At 39.4% G+C, this 19,646-nt stretch overlaps 11 protein-coding genes across 11 annotated transcripts; 6 read left to right on the top strand and 5 right to left on the bottom strand.

The window, feature by feature from the left end:
• Positions 1-130: 130 nt before the first annotated feature.
• Positions 131-1,807, top strand: AFT1 (DNA-binding transcription factor AFT1; the record flags this gene model as incomplete). Its single annotated transcript, XM_002498331.1, has 1 exon — positions 131-1,807. The coding sequence occupies one exon, from the start codon at positions 131-133 to the stop codon at positions 1,805-1,807; it is 1,677 nt and encodes a 558-aa protein (XP_002498376.1).
• Positions 1,808-1,911: 104 nt separating this feature from the next.
• On the bottom strand, positions 1,912-2,280 carry RPB9 (DNA-directed RNA polymerase II core subunit RPB9; the record flags this gene model as incomplete). Its single annotated transcript, XM_002498332.1, has 1 exon — positions 1,912-2,280. One exon carries the CDS (start codon positions 2,278-2,280, stop codon positions 1,912-1,914), a length of 369 nt encoding a protein of 122 aa, XP_002498377.1.
• Positions 2,281-2,456: 176 nt separating this feature from the next.
• MNP1 (mitochondrial 54S ribosomal protein bL12m) lies at positions 2,457-3,008 on the top strand (the record flags this gene model as incomplete). Its single annotated transcript, XM_002498333.1, has 1 exon — positions 2,457-3,008. One exon carries the CDS (start codon positions 2,457-2,459, stop codon positions 3,006-3,008), a length of 552 nt encoding a protein of 183 aa, XP_002498378.1.
• Positions 3,009-3,142: 134 nt separating this feature from the next.
• On the bottom strand, positions 3,143-4,231 carry TPK2 (cAMP-dependent protein kinase catalytic subunit TPK2; the record flags this gene model as incomplete). The annotated part of the gene is made up of 1 exon (XM_002498334.1): positions 3,143-4,231. The coding sequence occupies one exon, from the start codon at positions 4,229-4,231 to the stop codon at positions 3,143-3,145; it is 1,089 nt and encodes a 362-aa protein (XP_002498379.1).
• A 389-nt stretch (positions 4,232-4,620) lies between these two features.
• On the bottom strand, positions 4,621-6,126 carry HRR25 (serine/threonine protein kinase HRR25; the record flags this gene model as incomplete). Its single annotated transcript, XM_002498335.1, has 1 exon — positions 4,621-6,126. One exon carries the CDS (start codon positions 6,124-6,126, stop codon positions 4,621-4,623), a length of 1,506 nt encoding a protein of 501 aa, XP_002498380.1.
• Positions 6,127-7,390: 1,264 nt separating this feature from the next.
• HAP3 (Hap3p) lies at positions 7,391-7,903 on the top strand (the record flags this gene model as incomplete). Its single annotated transcript, XM_002498336.1, has 1 exon — positions 7,391-7,903. The coding sequence occupies one exon, from the start codon at positions 7,391-7,393 to the stop codon at positions 7,901-7,903; it is 513 nt and encodes a 170-aa protein (XP_002498381.1).
• Positions 7,904-8,299: 396 nt separating this feature from the next.
• On the top strand, positions 8,300-11,665 carry PIM1 (ATP-dependent Lon protease PIM1; the record flags this gene model as incomplete). The annotated part of the gene is made up of 1 exon (XM_002498337.1): positions 8,300-11,665. The coding sequence occupies one exon, from the start codon at positions 8,300-8,302 to the stop codon at positions 11,663-11,665; it is 3,366 nt and encodes a 1,121-aa protein (XP_002498382.1).
• Positions 11,666-11,928: 263 nt separating this feature from the next.
• Positions 11,929-13,461, top strand: ZYRO0G08932g (NAD-dependent succinate-semialdehyde dehydrogenase; the record flags this gene model as incomplete). The annotated part of the gene is made up of 1 exon (XM_002498338.1): positions 11,929-13,461. The coding sequence occupies one exon, from the start codon at positions 11,929-11,931 to the stop codon at positions 13,459-13,461; it is 1,533 nt and encodes a 510-aa protein (XP_002498383.1).
• Positions 13,462-13,526: 65 nt separating this feature from the next.
• On the bottom strand, positions 13,527-14,570 carry ZYRO0G08954g (uncharacterized protein; the record flags this gene model as incomplete). The annotated part of the gene is made up of 1 exon (XM_002498339.1): positions 13,527-14,570. The coding sequence occupies one exon, from the start codon at positions 14,568-14,570 to the stop codon at positions 13,527-13,529; it is 1,044 nt and encodes a 347-aa protein (XP_002498384.1).
• A 250-nt stretch (positions 14,571-14,820) lies between these two features.
• On the top strand, positions 14,821-17,436 carry MCM2 (MCM DNA helicase complex subunit MCM2; the record flags this gene model as incomplete). The annotated part of the gene is made up of 1 exon (XM_002498340.1): positions 14,821-17,436. The coding sequence occupies one exon, from the start codon at positions 14,821-14,823 to the stop codon at positions 17,434-17,436; it is 2,616 nt and encodes an 871-aa protein (XP_002498385.1).
• Positions 17,437-17,534: 98 nt separating this feature from the next.
• Positions 17,535-19,586, bottom strand: NCL1 (tRNA (cytosine-C5-)-methyltransferase; the record flags this gene model as incomplete). The annotated part of the gene is made up of 1 exon (XM_002498341.1): positions 17,535-19,586. The coding sequence occupies one exon, from the start codon at positions 19,584-19,586 to the stop codon at positions 17,535-17,537; it is 2,052 nt and encodes a 683-aa protein (XP_002498386.1).
• Between the last annotated feature and the right edge of the window lie 60 nt (positions 19,587-19,646).

A 19,646-nucleotide genomic window follows, 5' to 3' on the forward strand; every position in this document is an offset into this window, starting at 1 on the left:
TCTTTTACGATAAGTTTTGGTGAAGAGTGCGATGACCCAGTGTGGTTTACCATTACTACTACGACAATCATTATTACTATTCTTGTAATACACTACACACCAATACAAGAACAATAAAGGCATAATACAGATGGATAGTATTAGTACCAGCTCTGGTTTAGTCCCCGATTCAATGACGGAGTCGGCGGAAAGTCATAGTAGACAGACCAACGATGGAAGTTTAGCGATACAAGCCAATGAATTACCAAAGGCATTAGCAGAAGATCAAAACAAATTTATTCATTTAGATCCGGTACCTGATTTTAGAGACAAGGCAGAAATTAAACCATGGTTACAGAAAATCTTTTACCCACAGGGGATAGAAATTGTGATTGAAAGATCAGATAATATTAAAGTCATTTTCAAATGTAAAGCCGCGAAAAGAGGTAAAAATACGAAGCCCAGGCGAAATGAAGTCACAACTACAAGTTCAATGAGTGCAAGCTCTTCAAGTGTTACTAGTCCAAATACAGGATTAAGTTCAGCAGCAGGTAAAAAGAAAAGATCAGTATCGAGATTCAATACATGTCCATTTAGAATACGTGCAACTTTTTCATTAAAGAGAAGGAAATGGAACATAGTTGTTGTAAACAATTCACACTCTCACGAACTAAAATTCGATCCTGATAGTGATGAATATCGTAAATTTAAGGAAAAACTTAGGGAGGACAACGATTGGGATGCTGTAAAGCAATTTGATGAACTAGAATATAAATCAAGATCTAATTTACCGATTGAATCTTCATTGATACCGTGTGAATGTGGTCTTACCAGTGAAATTGAAAGTTTTAGTATCGTTTTACCAAGTACAAAGCCAGCTCAAAATAATAATAGTACTGATAGCCCTAGTACTAATATTACTAATAGAAATAGCGTTTCGAGCATTGGCAGTGGAATTGGGAGTAATAGTAGCGGAATGGCACCTGTAATTAGTAAACCAAGAAGTAAAAAGTGGCAGCAGCAGCAACAACAAAGGCATAGAGAAAAGTTGATGAGAAATCCTTCCACTGAGCATCTTTTCACACAATCACAATTACAATTACAATTACAGCAGTTACAACAGGGTTGTCCAGTTGAATTTTTGGACCCTTCAATATTTACGGATTCATTTGCATCTTCGCCAGCATCTTCAACGATGGCAACTCAACCGCCACAACAACAACAACAGCAACAGCAACAGCAACAGCAGCAACATTCACTCCAATTGACTGATCCTCTTACTGAATTTAACGAGATTGATTTTACGGATATTTTCAAACCACATTCAATTCACTTACAAGATGTACATTCAAACACTCAACAAGATCATGGATCGGATCTTTTGCAACCATCACAATCAAGTCCTCCACAATTTTTAGATACCAATCATGAAACGGCTAGTAGAAGAGATGAATTTCCACCACTTTTATTTTCACCGCTTGATGCGGCTGCAAACGAGCTTATGACCCCAACAGATGATATGTCCGTATCACCATCACATACATCAAATTCACAAAATAATAGTAGTCAGCGATGGCCAACTGGCATTTCTATTCATGATCAACACCAACACCAACACCAACACCAACCAATTTTACGACAGTACTTCAACGATGATGAGATTTTAGCGCCAGCAAGGCTTGCCTCGTTATGGCCACAGCAACAAGAAACGTCTTCATCAAGTCCACTGCGTAGGGTGGTTAATGCTGTCGATTCTCAATCGCCTTGTAATGAAAATGACTACGCAGTTGACGACCTTCTGTGGAAGATGAATTTCGAAAACGCATAACGTATAAATACAAATCGAAATAAATCCTGTACTATTCACTCACGACTTTGTAACCTTGTTTTTCTTTCTCTTCAATTACAGACGTACATATAAGATAATCAATATCATAAAAACTCCCTTCTTTTGTTCTTTTGGTCACTAGTGAAGATGTGAGAACATACCAAGCATACAAAGAATAAAACCATCGATGTATCCTTACGTCTTTGTTGTGATTGGAAGAAGACGTTCTCCCTCGAGTGGCATTTGGGACATTCACGGTCAGATCTCGGCAGTGTGGGATCAGAACCAATATCTTGTACAACACCAGCTGTTTCACCAATATTCGTTATCAATTCGTGTCTATACACAAGTGGATTGCCTGCTTCTTCCACATATGAACATGTTCGACATTCGAAAAGTAGCCTTTGATTCTCATTATCTTCCCTTGGGTACAACATATTGTTACAATCTCTACAAAATCTAAACGTAGTCATCCTGATTAAAGCCTCTTAGGGTCCTTGTTATAAGCTTTTCTTGTCGGTTGGATAGTTGATTCTTGATGTTCTTGTTTATAACATCATCAACCTTCGCATATAATGAAAAATTTTCAACAACTTAACAAGAACTATTCACTTCAATATAAACAAATATCAAGTGAAATAAGATCGTAATGCTTCGTATTATTACCAAGAGATCGCCAATCGTTGCCTCCAGATGTGGTAGGTTGACTACAACACCTTTCCTACAACAGCTGAACTGTCGTTACCAATCTACTGAAGCAAGCGAATCGAAACCATCAGAACCTGTAGATCCAAAAATCTCTAACATCGTTAATGAAATCTCCAAATTGACTCTACTAGAAACTTCTGTTTTGATCAATGAATTAAAGACACAATTAAATATTCCTGATATTGCATTACCTGCTGCCGGTGCTGTGGCTGCACCAGCTGGTGGTGCTGCTAGTGGTGCTGCTGAAGAAGAAGCACAAGAGGAGAAACCAGAGGAGAAGACGATCTTTGCCCTAAAATTGGAATCATTCGACGCAAAGGCCAAACCAAAGATCATTAAAGAAATCAAGACTATGCTAGGTTTATCATTAGTGGAAGCCAAGAAATTTGCTGAAGCCGCTCCAAAGGTTCTTAAAGATAATGTGGCAAAGGATGATGCTGAAAAGATTAAGTCATCTCTAGAAGCATTAGGTGCTAAAGTTTCTCTTGAATAAGCTCTTTCATAATAGCTGCGGTCCGCCCCCGAACGCTGTCCTGTATATAGGTCTACTACTACTACTACGCATAAATGTATACTTCTGAAAATATATCATATCATGAAAGAAAAATAAAGAAACCATATCTGGCACTAAAATCCGACGAAATATTGACCGTATGGGTCGTCACCGGTAGCTCCGTAGTCTAAATGTTCTTCGGGGTACATCTCAAACAAAGAAGTATCACCAACGCCGGGTACAACAGGAGGCTCATATGGAGTCTCGATATCCTTTGCCAATAATTTTTCCCAAATAACTTCACCAAACCATGGATGTGATTTAATATCCTGTGATCCACTTTGTAAATTACCCAATCTTCTAGTTAAATCCGCCATGATCAATTTACTCAAAAGATCAACAACATCAGGATGGAAGAATGGTGGATAATTAACCTTACCTTGTAGAATTTTTTCGTAAGTCTTCATAGCCGTTGCATCATAAAAAGGTGTATATCCTGCCAACATTTCAAAGATTAGAACCCCTAATGACCACCAATCAACAGATTTATTATATGGTTTTGTCGTAATAACTTCAGGTGCAATATAATCAGGTGTACCACACAGGGTCCATGTTACCGTAACAACTTCCTTGGCAAATCCAAAATCTGTAATTTTTATGTGACCATTTCTATCCAACAAGAGATTTTCAGGCTTCAAATCACGATAAATAATATTGTGAGAATGCAAGTAATCTAAAGCCAAAGTTACCTCGGCTGCATAAAATTTAGCAACAGGATTGGGGAACCTATGAGATTTACGAAGTAGTGAAAATAATTCACCACCTTCGATGTAGTCTATTACCATGAAAAGGTTTTTAGCATCCTGGAACGTCCCCCACATACGAATGATGAAGGGATGCTCGACTAATTTTAGCATATGTCTTTCATCGTTCGTATGTTCAATTTGTTTCATCTTAACAACTTGCTGTTTTTTCAAGACTTTCATTGCATAGTACCTACCATTGTGAACTGATCTTACCAAATGAACACGTCCAAAGGATCCTGTACCTAAAGTTCTCATGATTTGGAAATCTTTTAGCGAATACTTCCCTTTAGAGATTCCTGATCTCTGGGGAAGCAAAGATTTATGATGAGAAGATGCAGAAGCCGGCACAGCTTGCTCCGGCTGTCGGAAATGGTGATGGTGATGGTGATGATGTGGATATTGTTCGTAATATTCCATTATAACATCAATTGACTACTCAATTTACCTTGTTTAAAAAGATACCCCTATGATTTCAAAGGGTGCTTGACTGTTAGTCCTTCGGAATCATGTCAACTTCCCCTGTATTGAGGTCGCCTTAACAAAGCATCAGCATCACTAAGGACGGAGCAGCAAGGCTAGAGGTTAATTATATTATAGTAGTAATAGTGGTAGTAATAGTGATAGTAGTAGTAATAGTAATAGTATTCAAAGGAGAAAAAATATGGGTGTAGTTGTAGTAGTAATAGTAATAGTAGATGCTTACACATGCTTGAAACTTTGTGCGTATTTTTTTTTTATTTCTAAACCCTCTTGATGATATATGCTATTATTATTATTTTAATATAGTTGTAATGACAATAGTGACACTATAGCCATATGTCTTCCCCTTGAGGCTTCTCCTGTTTTGCCTGTAACGGTTGAGAGGGTTGAGGTGGATAGTGTGTAGTTCTTTGTGGTAAAGGTTGTTGTGGTTGGTACTGAGATTCCTTTTGTTGTTGTTGTAACAATGGTTCAGGAGCTGTAACAGTTGCATTTGCTCCGGCAGCGGCTGCAGTTTGGGACGTTACTGCGGCTGCTGCAACTGCTTGTGCTGGTGCGGGAGCTGGTGCTTGATTATGCTGGTGCTTCAATGATTCCATACCTTTATCAATGGCACTTAATAATTCCTCTGGTAACAACGCAGCTGCATTACTATTTTGAATTGATTGTTGCTTAATCTCTTCAGGTGTTGGATGATGTTTATCCTCATTCTTACAGTAGTGGAAATGGGTAGCGAACTTTTTCATCGCTAGCAGTTTAACTTTATTGAAAGAATCGCTCTTTGAATTTGGATTTACAGCCGCTTGAGATGAACCGTTGTTGTTGTTGTTGTTATTAGGTGTATTAGAAGCGGCATTCATATTGTTATTATCAGTAGCAGCATTCGCAGAATTATCTTGAGGTGTATCCATTAGCAAATCCCGTTGCTTTTCTACCATTGCCTTAGTATATCTTAGCATTGTCCAATCGAAAAGATGGTCATTATGATATTCCAATTTGATGCTTAAATCTTTGAAAAGACGTGCCAAATACAAATAGTCAGGTCTTTCATCAAATTTCAAATTTCTACAGTATAGCATGTATTCCGCAAATTCTTGTGGTAATCCTGCACATAGAGTTTCCACACTGGTGCACAATTTTTTCTCAAGAATACGATCGTATTTTTGTTTCTTTGTCGTTGCCTTTAAACCTTGCCAAGGCAGTGATCCCTTACAGAAATAGATTAGAACGTAACCCAAGGATTCTAAATCATCCCTTCTACTTTGTTCGATCCCTAAATGCGTATTAACACTTGCATATCTTGCCGTACCGGTTAAAGATTTATTCTCTCTGTAGGGAATATGTCTGTGAGTGTTAAAATCTCTGTATTTCTTGGAAAGACCAAAATCAATAACATGAACCGTTGATCCGCGACGGCCAACCCCCATTAAGAAATTATCAGGTTTGATATCTCTGTGGATAAATGATCTACCATGAATGTACTGAATACGACAAATAATTTGCAAAGCCAACATGATTACCGTTTTAAGGGTAAATTTCCTATGACAATAGTTGAAAAGATCTTCTAATGATGGTCCTAACAGATCGATCACCATAGCATTGTATTCTCCTTCACGACCAAACCAGCGTATGAATGGTATTCCCACTCCACCACTCAAGTATTTATAAACTCTGGACTCATAATCTAATTGTGGGTGCCTTGATCTAATAGATTCTAATTTAATCGCTACTTCTTCACCACTTATCAAGTTAGTACCATGGTAAATGTCACCAAAAGACCCACTACCAATCTTTCTCCCAATACGAAACTTTCTACCAACCCTCAAATCCATCTTGTCTTAACAATTTTCTAGTTCTATAAGAAGGAACCTGTAATGCAGTAAACGAGTATACCAGAAAATCTTGGAAATAATGGGACGATACAAATCTGAAAAAGATCTCTACGACTATTACCACCTGCTCAAAAACAAAGAGGATAGTATATATAAATAATTCCTCTTATTCTTTACAAGAACTTCAGTGTATTTCACACTATAAATTGCCGTGAATGATATTTTTTTAGTATTATTATTATCATTATTGTGATGAAATTGTGTAAGAGAACCACCTGTGATCCCCATAGGTCAGTTACCCGGATGATATGATGGAAAATTTTGTGATATCGTCATATACGAGAAAAGGAAGCTGGGCGGGTATTTTGAAAGTAGTAAGGAAGGTATGATTCAATGGAGATGGATACTCACTCAGTCGGTTGTGATGCTATAAGGCAGCTATTTCTATTACTGTTATATTCGCCATGTGCTTTAGCCGCCGGTACTAAGCGGAGGTATGGGTGTTACTGCATGATTCCGCTAAATGCGGTGGTCATGTGGGATAGCCGCTGATGTGAAATAGTATAGTACCGTTGTAGTGAAGTTTCTTGATTATTCAATTGTGGCTACTTGGGAGTCTTGTTTGAGTTCTTTCTTTCTAGCTTCTCTTCTCTTTAGTTGTCTTTGTTTTGCCGCTCATTGTTGAATATGGCCATTGGAGGCATAAACGTTAATTTTACTCCTAGGTAGTGAGAAGAGGAAATGTAATATCAGATATACATATGTGGAAAGATGGTCGGTTTTAGAAGCTGTAACAATGAACCAGCACTTGCATTCTTATACCCTTCAGCTGAATGATACTCGGTTGTGTGCACCTGCCAAATTCCAGACTAATGATGATGATTAACCGTCTTCTAAAGGACTCCATACTCTCAATCCCACATCGGAATCTGCAGAGGCTTATAGTTTGACAAGAAAATGGATCAGAAGCTGGCCCAGCCGTGCGTTTCACAAACATCTACTGCTTCCCAATGGCACTTCACCATCGAATCTTCAAGGGAAAGAGCACGGATCATTTATGACCAGTTATAAAGTTACGATTGTGATTACGAGCAGATTACACTTTTAACTGCGGCTAAGATCAAGAAGACCACTACAATACTGCTACATGTATCATCATTTTACCATTCTTCTATTCCAGTACGCTTTAGCTACTACACTACGTTGAAAAAAATCGATGAGCTTCTTAAATTTCAATAATATACAATAGTTAAAGGGAAACGAGATGAGTTTAGATGAAAAAAATGAGGATAGTAGGCTCTCCAGTCCACCAAATGACGACAGCAACAATGGTGGTGGTGGATCATCATCTGCTGAGATAGATTCAGCGACAAGACGAATGCAATATATGGCAGAATTAAGAGAACAAGATAGATGGTTACCAATTAATAATGTATCCAGACTGATGAAAAATACATTGCCAACTTCAGCAAAGGTCTCTAAAGATGCGAAGGAATGTATGCAGGAGTGCGTTAGTGAATTTATTTCATTTGTAACTAGTGAAGCTAGCGACAGGTGCGCTGGTGATAAAAGAAAGACTATAAATGGTGAAGATATTCTCATATCCCTACATGCCCTGGGGTTTGAAAACTATGCAGAAGTGCTGAAGATCTATTTGGCAAAATATAGGCAACAACAGGCGTTGAAGAATCAACTGATGTACGAACAAGAGGATGGTGAAGAAGATGGCGAAAGACAACGAGAAATGAGCCAGGAAGATGAAAACAGTCCCGAATAATTTAAATTGAAGAAAGGGGGTATTCCAGTACGTAGAATTCAAATTCAATGTAATTACAAATAGGCGAATAATGGTTTAGCAGATAATTAATCGCATCTTTTATATGATTTTAGTGCTTTTAGTTTAGTTACACTGAGCTTTAACGTTCGGTCCTCGCGAAGAGAACTTGGACTTCTACTCATGACAAAAGAAGTTGCTGGGATTTTTGCCACCTGAGTCAAGAATCATTTTAAAGGACCACCTATCGGGTTGTATTACTCAGAAGGTTGAATTTATTAACTAGAATTTGTATTCATATTCCAAGTTTAGATTATACGCCTGCATTCAAGCGCCGCTGTACAGAATTGGAATTCACCAATTAGCAAAAGGGGAGGTCTTAAGAGATATACTGAGAGGATGATAAGTTCGAAGACTTCAAGAGCTGTCTCACAGTTTTTGACACGCAGATTAGTACGGAATAGTCGGACATATCTGCGTCCTGTTGTTAGTAACACTAGAAATGCAAGTTCTCTACATGGTAGAGGACCATCCCTAGACCAAATAGCACTATCGAGTGACATACATTGGCAAAGGTTTCAATCACAACAAAAAAATGAATCTTTGCAACTAAATTTAAAAGATTTGGAAAGACAATGGATGAACCAATTAATGGGAATATCTGCAAAGGCAGAAAAAGATCATGATGATGGAGGTAAGCAACAACCAATGAAAAAGCAAGAGGATGAGGAAGGACAAGTAGAGGAAAAGGACAAACAGGAAGAAGGAAATGATAAAGTAGAAGAACATGAAAAGGATAGGAAAAATTTAGAAGAAAAGTCAGAATCACAAGGTTCTCCAACGTCGTCGTCAGCAACCGCCGGACTGCCTGCAGGTGGTAATAATGGTAGTGATGGTAATGATAGCAGTGGCAATGATGGGAATAATAGGAATAAATCGAAGAAACATACCCCACCAGAAGTTTATCCTCAAATGCTGGCTTTACCGATCTCGAGACGCCCACTTTTCCCTGGGTTTTATAAAGCGGTGGTCATATCGGATGACAGAGTCATGAAAGCTATCAGGGAGATGTTAGATCGTCAGCAACCTTACATTGGTGCATTTATGTTGAAAAATTCCGAATCCGATTCAGATGTAATTCATAGTACAGATGAAGTTTATGACGTTGGTGTTTTTGCTCAAATTACCAGTGCATTCCCAAGTAAGGATGAAAAGACAGGAACTGAAACTATGACCGCACTTCTTTACCCTCATAGAAGAATAAAGATTGACTCGTTGCTAGCACCAAAGGGTGACGCTAAGGGGACACCGGCTGAAGCTCCACAGGAATCTAAGGACGAAACTGCAGAAGTGACGACGGAGACCCAAGATGTTAACGAATCAAAGACCGTGGCGGAAACGGATTCTAACGCACAGGCAGTGACTACTTTGGAAGAAGAAGACTTGAATCCAACAGAATTTCTCAAGAATTACGATGTATCGTTAGTCAACGTTTCCAATTTGGAAGATGATCCATTTGAAAGAAAATCACCTGTTGTCAATGCCTTAACCTCTGAGATTTTGAAGGTATTTAAAGAGATTTCTCAGTTAAACTCCATGTTTAGAGAACAGATAGCTACGTTTTCTGCATCTATCCAATCTGCCACCACCAACATTTTTGAAGAACCTGCTAGATTGGCAGATTTCGCAGCTGCTGTGTCAGCGGGTGAAGAAGATGAGTTGCAAGAGATCTTAGAATCGCTTAACATTGAGCAAAGGTTAGAAAAGTCTTTGTTGGTCTTGAAGAAAGAATTAATGAATGCAGAATTACAAAATAAGATTTCCAAAGACGTGGAAACTAAAATACAAAAGAGACAAAGAGAATACTATTTAATGGAACAACTTAAGGGTATCAAAAGAGAATTGGGTATCGATGATGGTCGCGCTAAGATGATTGAGACCTTCAAGAAGAGGGTGGAAAACTTACAACTACCTGAAAGTGTAAAGAACGTTTTTGATGAAGAAGTTCAGAAATTGTCTACATTAGAGACTTCAATGTCTGAATTTGGTGTCATTAGAAACTACTTGGATTGGATAACTTCTCTACCATGGGGTATCACTTCCAAGGAACAGTACTCCATCAATAGTGCTAAAAAGACATTGGACGAAGATCATTACGGTATGAACGATGTAAAAGATCGTATACTAGAGTTCATTGCCGTCGGTAAACTCTTGGGTAAAGTAGACGGTAAAATTCTATGTTTTGTGGGACCACCAGGTGTTGGTAAAACTTCTATCGGTAAATCTATTGCTCGTTCATTAAACCGTAAATTCTTTAGTTTCTCTGTGGGTGGTCTCACGGATGTAGCGGAAATTAAAGGTCATAGAAGAACTTACATTGGTGCGCTACCAGGGCGTGTCATTCAAGCACTAAAGAAATGCCAAACTCAAAACCCATTGATTTTAATCGATGAAATTGATAAGATTGGTCATGCCGGAATTCATGGAGATCCATCTGCCGCATTGTTAGAAGTGTTAGATCCAGAACAAAACAGCAATTTCCTAGATAATTATTTGGATATTTCGATTGATCTATCTAGAGTCCTTTTTGTCTGCACTGCAAACACTTTGGACACCATCCCAAGACCACTTTTGGATCGTATGGAAGTCATAGAATTAACAGGGTACGTTGCAGAGGATAAGGTTAAAATTGCAGAGCAATATTTGTCACCAAGTGCTAAGCGAGCCGCTGGTTTGGAGAATGCCAACGTAGATTTGGCTGAAGATGCTATCAGATCATTAATGAGAAAATACTGCAGAGAGAGTGGTGTGAGAAATTTAAAGAAGCACATTGAAAAGATTTATCGTAAAGCAGCCTTGAATGTCGTTAAACAGTTGAGCATGGATGATAGTCCACGTATTGATAAAGAAAACGTAAAAGAGAATGATAAGAATCCCGAAACTCCTGCTTCCGCTTCGGATGGAGAAAATGCCAAAGAATCTAATGGAATCGAAATTGAAAAGACCAAGGACAGTTCAGAATCTATGAAGGTTTCTGATGATATCAAGATAACGGTCGATTCAGACAATTTGAAAGATTATGTGGGGCCACCTATATTCACTAGTGATAGACTTTACGAAAATACACCACCTGGTGTGGTAATGGGTCTCGCATGGACCAGCTTAGGTGGTACCTCACTTTACGTGGAATCCGTGTTAGAACAGCCTCTACAAGATTGCAACCATCCATCTTTCGAGCGTACGGGTCAATTGGGAGACGTCATGAAAGAATCATCTCGTCTTGCTTACTCCTTTACTAAAATGTTTTTGAGTTCCAAATTCCCACAGAACAGATTTTTCGAGAAGGCAGCTATCCATTTACACTGTCCTGAAGGTGCAACACCTAAGGATGGGCCATCTGCCGGCGTAACCATGGCAACCTCACTACTCTCATTGGCACTGAACAAGTCCATTGATCCTACGGTTGCTATGACTGGTGAATTAACGTTGACTGGTAAAGTGCTACGTATTGGTGGTCTGAGAGAAAAAGCTGTAGCCGCAAAGAGATCTGGCGCTACCACTATTATTTTCCCTAGAGATAACCTAAGTGACTGGGAAGAATTACCAGATAATGTCAAAGAAGGCTTAGAACCAGTAGCTGCAGATTGGTATGATGACGTTTTCCAGAGAATTTTCTCCGGGTTAACAGCTGAAGAAGCTAATAGTACTTGGGAATCCCAATTCAAACTAATTGACGCCAAGAAGGATAAAGAAAAGGAACATTGAACGCAAACTCTTTAGAATTGCTTTGTTCATTATGAAATTTTTGTACTGTAAATAAAAATTTAGGAATTCTGTTTCTATTTGCCAATTTGACACATTTTTCAGTGTATAAGTTCAGTGGTTTAATCGGACGCATGTTGTAAGGGGAGGTTATGCAGCTTTAATGTTAGTTAGACTAATTCACCCCACTTGAACAAGCGAAAAAGAGACTAGAACTCAGTATTCAGAGGGCTTCGGTGGTTGTAATCAGTTGCTATTTATCGTCGATGATTCGTTATTCCTCCCTGTTGACCAGGAGAACTACCAATGCTATCAGAGTGTCTCAACGTTATTACTCCCAATCTTTTGATGATCCTGATTTATTTAGGACCAGGGCCCTAATCAATGGCAAATGGATCAAGAAGCCTGATTCATTCCCAGTGAGGAATCCTTCTACACAGGAAATTGTCGCAAAGGTATCAGATTGCCAATTGAGTGACTACGAGGATGCTATTGTTGGGGCTAAGGCTGCCTTTGATGAATTCCGCCATACTTCTCCGCAAGAAAGATCTGATATGCTGGAAAATTTGGGTAATTTGCTTATTGAAAATAAACAGGATTTAGCAAGATTAATCACTCTGGAAAATGGTAAACCCTTTGCAGATGCATTGGGTGAAGTGCTTTACAGCGCTAGTTATTTCAGGTGGTTCTCACAAGAAGCTGTACGCATGTATGGTACAGTTATACCTGGTCCAAGCGGTAATAAGCAGATGTTTTCAATTAGACAACCATTGGGTGTAGTGGGGATTATGACCCCTTGGAATTTCCCTAGTGCCATGTTAGCCAGGAAAGTAGCACCAGCACTGGCAACCGGTAATACTTGTGTAGTTAAACCTGCATCAGAGACTCCTTTGAGTGCTTTAGTAATTGGTTGGCTCTGTCAGCAAGCTGGATTCCCGCCAAGTACTTGCAGCATTTTACCAACTTCCAAGACCCCAGAAGTGGGTAAGTTATTATGTGGACACGATTTGGTGAAGAAGGTCACATTTACTGGCTCCACTAGAGTCGGTAGACTGTTAATGGCCCAATGTGCTCAGGACAGTAAAATTATCAAGAAGGTCTCGATGGAACTCGGCGGTAACGCACCTTTTATTATCTTTAACGATGCAGATCTGGACAAGGCTCTCAATGGTATCATCGGATGTAAATTCAGACAATCAGGACAAACCTGTGTTTGTGCCAATAGAATATTTGTGCACAAGGATGTTTATGACGAATTTGCAACTCGTTTGGTAAAGAGAATGATCAGCACTTTCAACTTGGGTGATGGATTCAACGAAAAAGTGACTCATGGACCATTGATCAGTGCTGCTGCTGTAGAGAAAGTATCCCAACTTGTTGAAGATGCCAAGCAAAAGGGTGCTGAAGTTTTAGCTGGCGGTAAGAAGGCGGAAGCCTTGGGTCCATACTTCTATCGCCCAACTGTTTTAAGCGGTGTCAATGAATCAATGGATATCTTTCATACAGAGGTGTTTGGCCCCGTTGCATCTTTGGTCAAGTTTGAAGACACTGAAGAAGTAATTAGAATGGCTAACAACACCGATGTTGGCCTAGCTGGGTACTTTTACACTCAAGATATTAACAGGGCCCAAGAAATTGCGCTAAGGATGGAGACCGGTATGGTTGGTATCAACACTGGTGCCATTAGTGATGCTGCTCTGCCTTTTGGTGGTATTAAGAATTCAGGATTAGGTAGAGAAGGTTCTTTACACGGTCTTGAAGATTACACCGAATTAAAATCCATTGTATTGCAAGCATGATTAGTAGTTGGATATACGCTGTATAGCCCTACTATGTTATATAAGTTGAAACGTTAGAAAAAATATCATTTTGAAGTCTCCTCTGGTCGTTGGAAAAAACTCTTTATATCTTCTTCCTTGACCACATTTCCAGTCTCTGCAAATGGTTTTAAAAATTCGTTGAGTTTCATCTTCAATGCATTGAAGGCAGAAATACCAGCTATCGCCTGTTCCCTATGCATTGCATTTCTTAAAACGTTTGACACCAGGTCATCAGGAGCATCTTCACCATCGTCAGCAGGTTCGTAAACAGGTTCATCTTTGATCAAAAATGGTACTAGATCATTTAAAAATAGGTACAATTTATCATTATGATCTTCGATAGAATCCTTGAGTTCCCCCAATTTTTCTGAGAACCCTTCTTTGAGAAAGATGGAATATTCGTCGTTATTATGTTGTGAATCCACTTCATTAGCGGATCTTTTCATACCACTGGTTGGTTTAGAGTCCTCTTTGTCTTCTTCTACACCATGAGCCAAGGTATGGGCAACAATCTTCTCACCCAATGGGTGTGAGATAATTCTTTTAAGATAGTAATCATACTTCTTAGCACATTTCCAGCATATGTATGCATCAAAGGACTCCAAAGGTGGTATTTTCTTACCCATACAGCTATCATGGTACCAATCCTCATTACATTCTGTACCTAGGACACACTGTATCATAGTATCATTAGAATCTGGGTCGTACTCCTTCTCACATTCGCAAAATAATCCTCGGAAATTCTGACCATACCTGTTGGTCAAGCTAGGTACATCTGATTCCCTATTCTTACGTAGCTGGCATCTGAAGCCTTCTTCTCCTGGCTCCTGGTTATCTCTTTCAGTCCCACAATCACAGGTGAAATGCCTTTTGGTGAATAATTCCACTATATCACATTTTGTATGGCATTGAATAGAACATGAATAACATAGTCCAATGTTCTTATGGGATCGACACGCAAATACTGACTGTTTTAATGGCCCCATCTCATAGGTACACGTCTTAGGTTCCCAAGGCATCAGTTCTCTTGCTTCTTGTTCCAACTCATCCTGGCGTGATATATATTCAGATGCACTTATATCTGACATGCTAAAAAGTTATTAGGTCAAATACTTGATGATCTCAAGGTCTCTTTATCATGAAGTTGTAAGTGATGATTAGTTGTATCAGTTTTCCAGTTGAGGAAGTTCATCGATCTTCTGAAAAAAACGTTCAACAAGAATAAGCCTTTAAAGAAAAGGTCATTATTAGACAGAGAAAGCACATTGGGAGCTTCTAGAAGGTTGTTAACGAAATACAGGAGCCCAGAAACACCATAGTGCCTTAGTTCCTACTAGGATGGCTGATAACAGAAGACGTAGACGTGAGAATGACGAAGATTCAGATTCTGACAATGAAATTCCACCATCTTCCCCTCAACCCTTAGGCAGAGCTGCCTATGATACTGTTTCTTCACCTATTGGAGCTCCAGATTCTGATCTGCTAGAAAATCCTGAAGGTGAGGACGATGAGATTCAAGATGATCCTGATTTGGATGAGTTAGAAGAGCAGATGAATGAAGTGGATCTTATGGGTGATGATATGTATGGAGATTACGAAGCAGATCCTGAAAGAGATCGTTACGATGAGACACACGTTGATGATGCCGAGCAGCAAGAATTATCTCTTGCTGACAGGCGTCGAATTGATGCACAATTGAACCAAAGAGATAGATTATTGAAAGATGGAGCATATATGGATGATGATGACGCTGCAGATGCCACACAACTAGATGAAATGGGGTTGCCCATACAGAGAAGAAGACGAAGAAGGCAGTATGAAGATGTGGATGCTGATGATGATTTGCTGGATGATATGGAAATTGATCCACTAACGGAAGAATTAACACTAGAATCCTTGAGTAATGTGAAGGCTAACAGTTATGCAGAGTGGATTACACAACCCAATGTTTCAAGAACCATTGCTAGAGAATTAAAATCATTTTTGCTGGAATATACAGATGAGACTGGTCGCTCAGTGTACGGTGCACGTATTAGAACACTCGGTGAAACGAATTCAGAATCTCTAGAGGTCAACTACAGGCATTTAGCAGAATCTAAGGCCATCTTAGCACTTTTCTTGGCCAAATGTCCTAGTGAAATGCTGAAGATCTTCGATTTGGTGGCTATGGAAGCAACAGAATTGCACTATCCAGACTATGCTAGAATTCATTCAGAGATTCACGTTAGAATTTCTGATTTCCCAACTATCCACAGTTTACGTGAATTGCGTGAGGCTAATTTAAACACTTTGGTTCGTGTAACAGGTGTGGTAACAAGAAGAACAGGTGTTTTCCCACAATTGAAATATGTTAAATTCAATTGTTTGAAATGTGGATCCATCTTAGGTCCATTTTTTCAAGATTCTAATGAGGAAATACGTATTTCCTTCTGTACCAATTGTAGATCGAAGGGTCCATTCACAGTTAATGGTGAGAAAACAGTTTACAGAAACTATCAGAGGATCACATTACAAGAGGCACCAGGTACAGTTCCCGCTGGTCGTCTTCCCAGACACAGAGAAGTTATCTTGCTAGCAGATTTAGTTGATATTTCTAAACCAGGTGAAGAAGTGGAAGTGACAGGAATATACAAGAACAACTATGACGGTAATTTAAATGCTAAGAATGGTTTCCCTGTTTTTGCCACCATTTTAGAAGCTAATTCTATCAAAAGAAGGGAGGGGAATGCTTTGAACGACGATGAAGAAGGTTTGGATGTGTTCAGTTGGACCGAAGAGGAAGAACGTGAATTTAGAAAGATGTCGAGAGATAGAGGTATTATCGATAAAATAATATCATCAATGGCGCCCTCCATTTTTGGTCACAGAGATATTAAGACCGCTATTGCTTGCTCATTGTTTGGTGGTGTGCCCAAGAATGTCAATGGGAAACACGCGATCCGTGGTGACATTAATATTTTATTACTTGGTGATCCAGGTACCGCTAAATCTCAAATTCTAAAATATGCAGAAAAAACTGCCCATAGAGCCGTCTTCACTACCGGTCAAGGTGCATCTGCTGTGGGTTTGACAGCTTCTGTGAGAAAAGATCCCATCACTAAAGAATGGACTCTAGAAGGTGGTGCGCTTGTCTTGGCTGATAAAGGTATATGTCTTATTGACGAATTTGATAAGATGAACGATCAGGATCGTACGTCTATTCACGAAGCTATGGAACAACAGAGTATATCTATTTCGAAAGCTGGTATTGTGACGAGTTTACAGGCACGTTGTTCTATACTGGCAGCTGCTAACCCTAATGGAGGTCGCTATAATTCAACTCTGCCGTTAGCACAAAATGTGAATTTGACGGAACCCATTTTATCCAGATTCGACGTTCTCTGCGTAGTAAGAGATTTCGTTGATGAGGAATCAGATGAAAGGTTAGCTGCTTTCGTGGTAGATTCACACATCAGATCGCACCCAGAAAACGATCCAGATGAACTTGATAGACAACGTGGAGAAGATGGTGACGCAATGAAAGATGATGGTAATGAAGATGAAGGTTACGAGCATCTAACCGCTAGGCAACGCCGTTTACAAAGGCAGAGAAAGAAAGAAGAAGAAGTTTCACCAATCCCACAAGAACTTCTTATCAAATATATACATTATGCCAGGACCAAAATACTGCCAAAGTTACATCAAATGGATATGAACAAAGTGAGTAGAGTGTATGCGGATTTAAGACGTGAAAGCATTTCTACAGGTTCTTTCCCCATTACTGTTCGTCATTTGGAATCAATATTAAGAATTGCAGAGTCTTTTGCAAAGATGAGGTTATCAGAATTTGTTTCTTCTTGGGATTTGGATAGAGCCATAAAAGTTGTTGTTGATTCATTCGTGGATGCTCAAAAGATCAGTGTACGTCGTCAACTACAAAGATCGTTCGCCATATATACTTTGGGTCACCATTAGTGTTTCCGACTTTTCGTGTAACTATAGTAATAACATATATATATATGTGTTTATTATGTGTGTGAATTTGGTAGTAATATACAATTTACATGGAAATTTTAGGCGGTTGCCTCCTCCTTGGGAGTTTCCTTTTGTTCACCATTTGTTTCTTTCTTTTCCTCTTCGGTTTCTTCCTTTGATTCTACTTTCTTATTTCTTGCACTATTGGATTTAGGCAAATTTTCAACACCAAATAATCTGTACAACAGTTCTTGGGTGTCTTCTTTGCAAACCATCAAGTTGATACATTTGTTACCTTTCCACACTGGTAGGAACAGATTTTCCTTGCCAGAACCGTCTCTTTCAACTTCAATGAAGGCACAACCGTTGGAGATGTCCTTAGTCTGTTGCACGAATTCATCTCCAATTTTTTCTCCGATTATTTCAAAGCTTGGGAAAGATTCTTCAAGCAACAATTTCAATAATTCTTCGTTTGTCTTTATGATTCTGTTAGAGGTCATGTGGTGCTTCATGATAGGTAGAGCTTCACTTTGAATTCTCCAAGAGCATTCAAGGGCACTCTTTTGGGCCACAAATAATCTGACACCAGAATAAATGATCTTCAATCTTTCATCGTTTGCCTGAATCAAATCACGTAAAGCGGGACACACGGTGTAAACCACTCTTGTAGGTTCACCAGTAGCGTTACGCACGAGACAGGTATTTCTATCAAATATGTCATCAATACCGTAGAATCCCCAGCAAGTCTTCAAGGCTTCATGGTTAGGATCCACGAATGCAAATGGCTCTTCGTTAGCATCACGAGGTAATCTTTCCTTCTTTTCAGAAGCAGGTGCTGAGGTGGACGTGGATTCCGTCTTAGCCTTCTTGTTAGCAGGCTCTTCTGAAGCTTTAGTGTCAGCTTGAGGAGTGGATTCAGGTTCTTCCACTTTCTCCAAAACAGTAATGAAAAATCCACCAGTGTTTTGTTGATGAGGGTAGACTCTAACGCAGTAATCTAGATGGAAACGTGCAGCTTCTTCATCGGTTGGTGGGAACCAACTGTCATTTGTTCCATCCTCACCTTTCTCCTTAGTTTCCATGTTACGATTTAGGACGGGCCACTGGTTAATACCGTTAGATCTAACCAGACCTGGTAATTTATCGCTGCAATCGACTAATCTAACCTTACCACCCCATTTTCTAAGGGCTTCGGCAACCACAGCTTCATTTTCAATAGGATTCATGGAACAAGTAGAGTAAACCAATCTACCGCCAGATTTCAAAAGGTGTAACCCTCTATTAAGGATGTTTAATTGAACGTTATGCAATGCCAACCCATTTTGAGTAGTCCAATCTCTCCAGACGTTAACATTCTTCCTCATGGTACCGTCACCGGAACAAGGCACATCACAAAGGACTCTATCAAATCTAAGAATATCCTTCTTGTTAGTGTGATCTGGATGAGCCTTAACTCTTGGGAAAAATTGGGCATCGTGATTGACCACAATAAGGTTAGCACTATTCAATCTTTTCAACTGGTGCACCAACATGTGGGATCTCTTGGCGTCAGCATCGTTGGCCACAACAAATCCAGAAGGTTCATCGTTATCTCTATGAAGATACTCAATCATTTGAGCGGTCTTTGAACCGGGCGCTGCGCACATATCTAAGACGGTATGGTGTGGTTGAACATCCAAAAGCGTTGGTGGAATCATAGATACAGCTTCTTGTCTGGATATGTTCCCTACGGCATTCTCTACCACTAGGAATCTTTGCATTTTAGCAAATTGTGGATTTTTCCTAATGACAGATTTGGGGACATCGATTTGCCAGGCCAGATGGTTTGGATACCAAGGCAATTCCACAGGTGGTTTAACAGGTTCACCTTCGAATTCGATACCGGTCAAATTAGCCAAATGTCTTTGTTGGAATAAATCTAAGACTTCTTGAGCATGAGCTCTTGACCCAGTGATTCTAAAAGTTAAGGGCAATGCAGCTTGGCAGGTACTTTTAAAGACAGGCCAATCTTCTTCAGAGATCAATCCCAATTTTTTGTAATATTGTTCCCATTTTTCATTCTCCTTAACTAATTCAGACCAACCTCTACCGTTATCATCATCGTTACGAGCACCAAAGGTCTTGCCCTTTTTAAAATTTCTTCTACCCATTGAAGATCTATTTGACAATATGCAATCTCCTCCAGTGACTAACTACTGATAAAAGTAACA

Source organism: Zygosaccharomyces rouxii (assembly GCF_000026365.1).
Source record: "Zygosaccharomyces rouxii strain CBS732 chromosome G complete sequence".
Classification (NCBI taxonomy): Eukaryota; Fungi; Ascomycota; class Saccharomycetes; order Saccharomycetales; family Saccharomycetaceae; genus Zygosaccharomyces; species Zygosaccharomyces rouxii.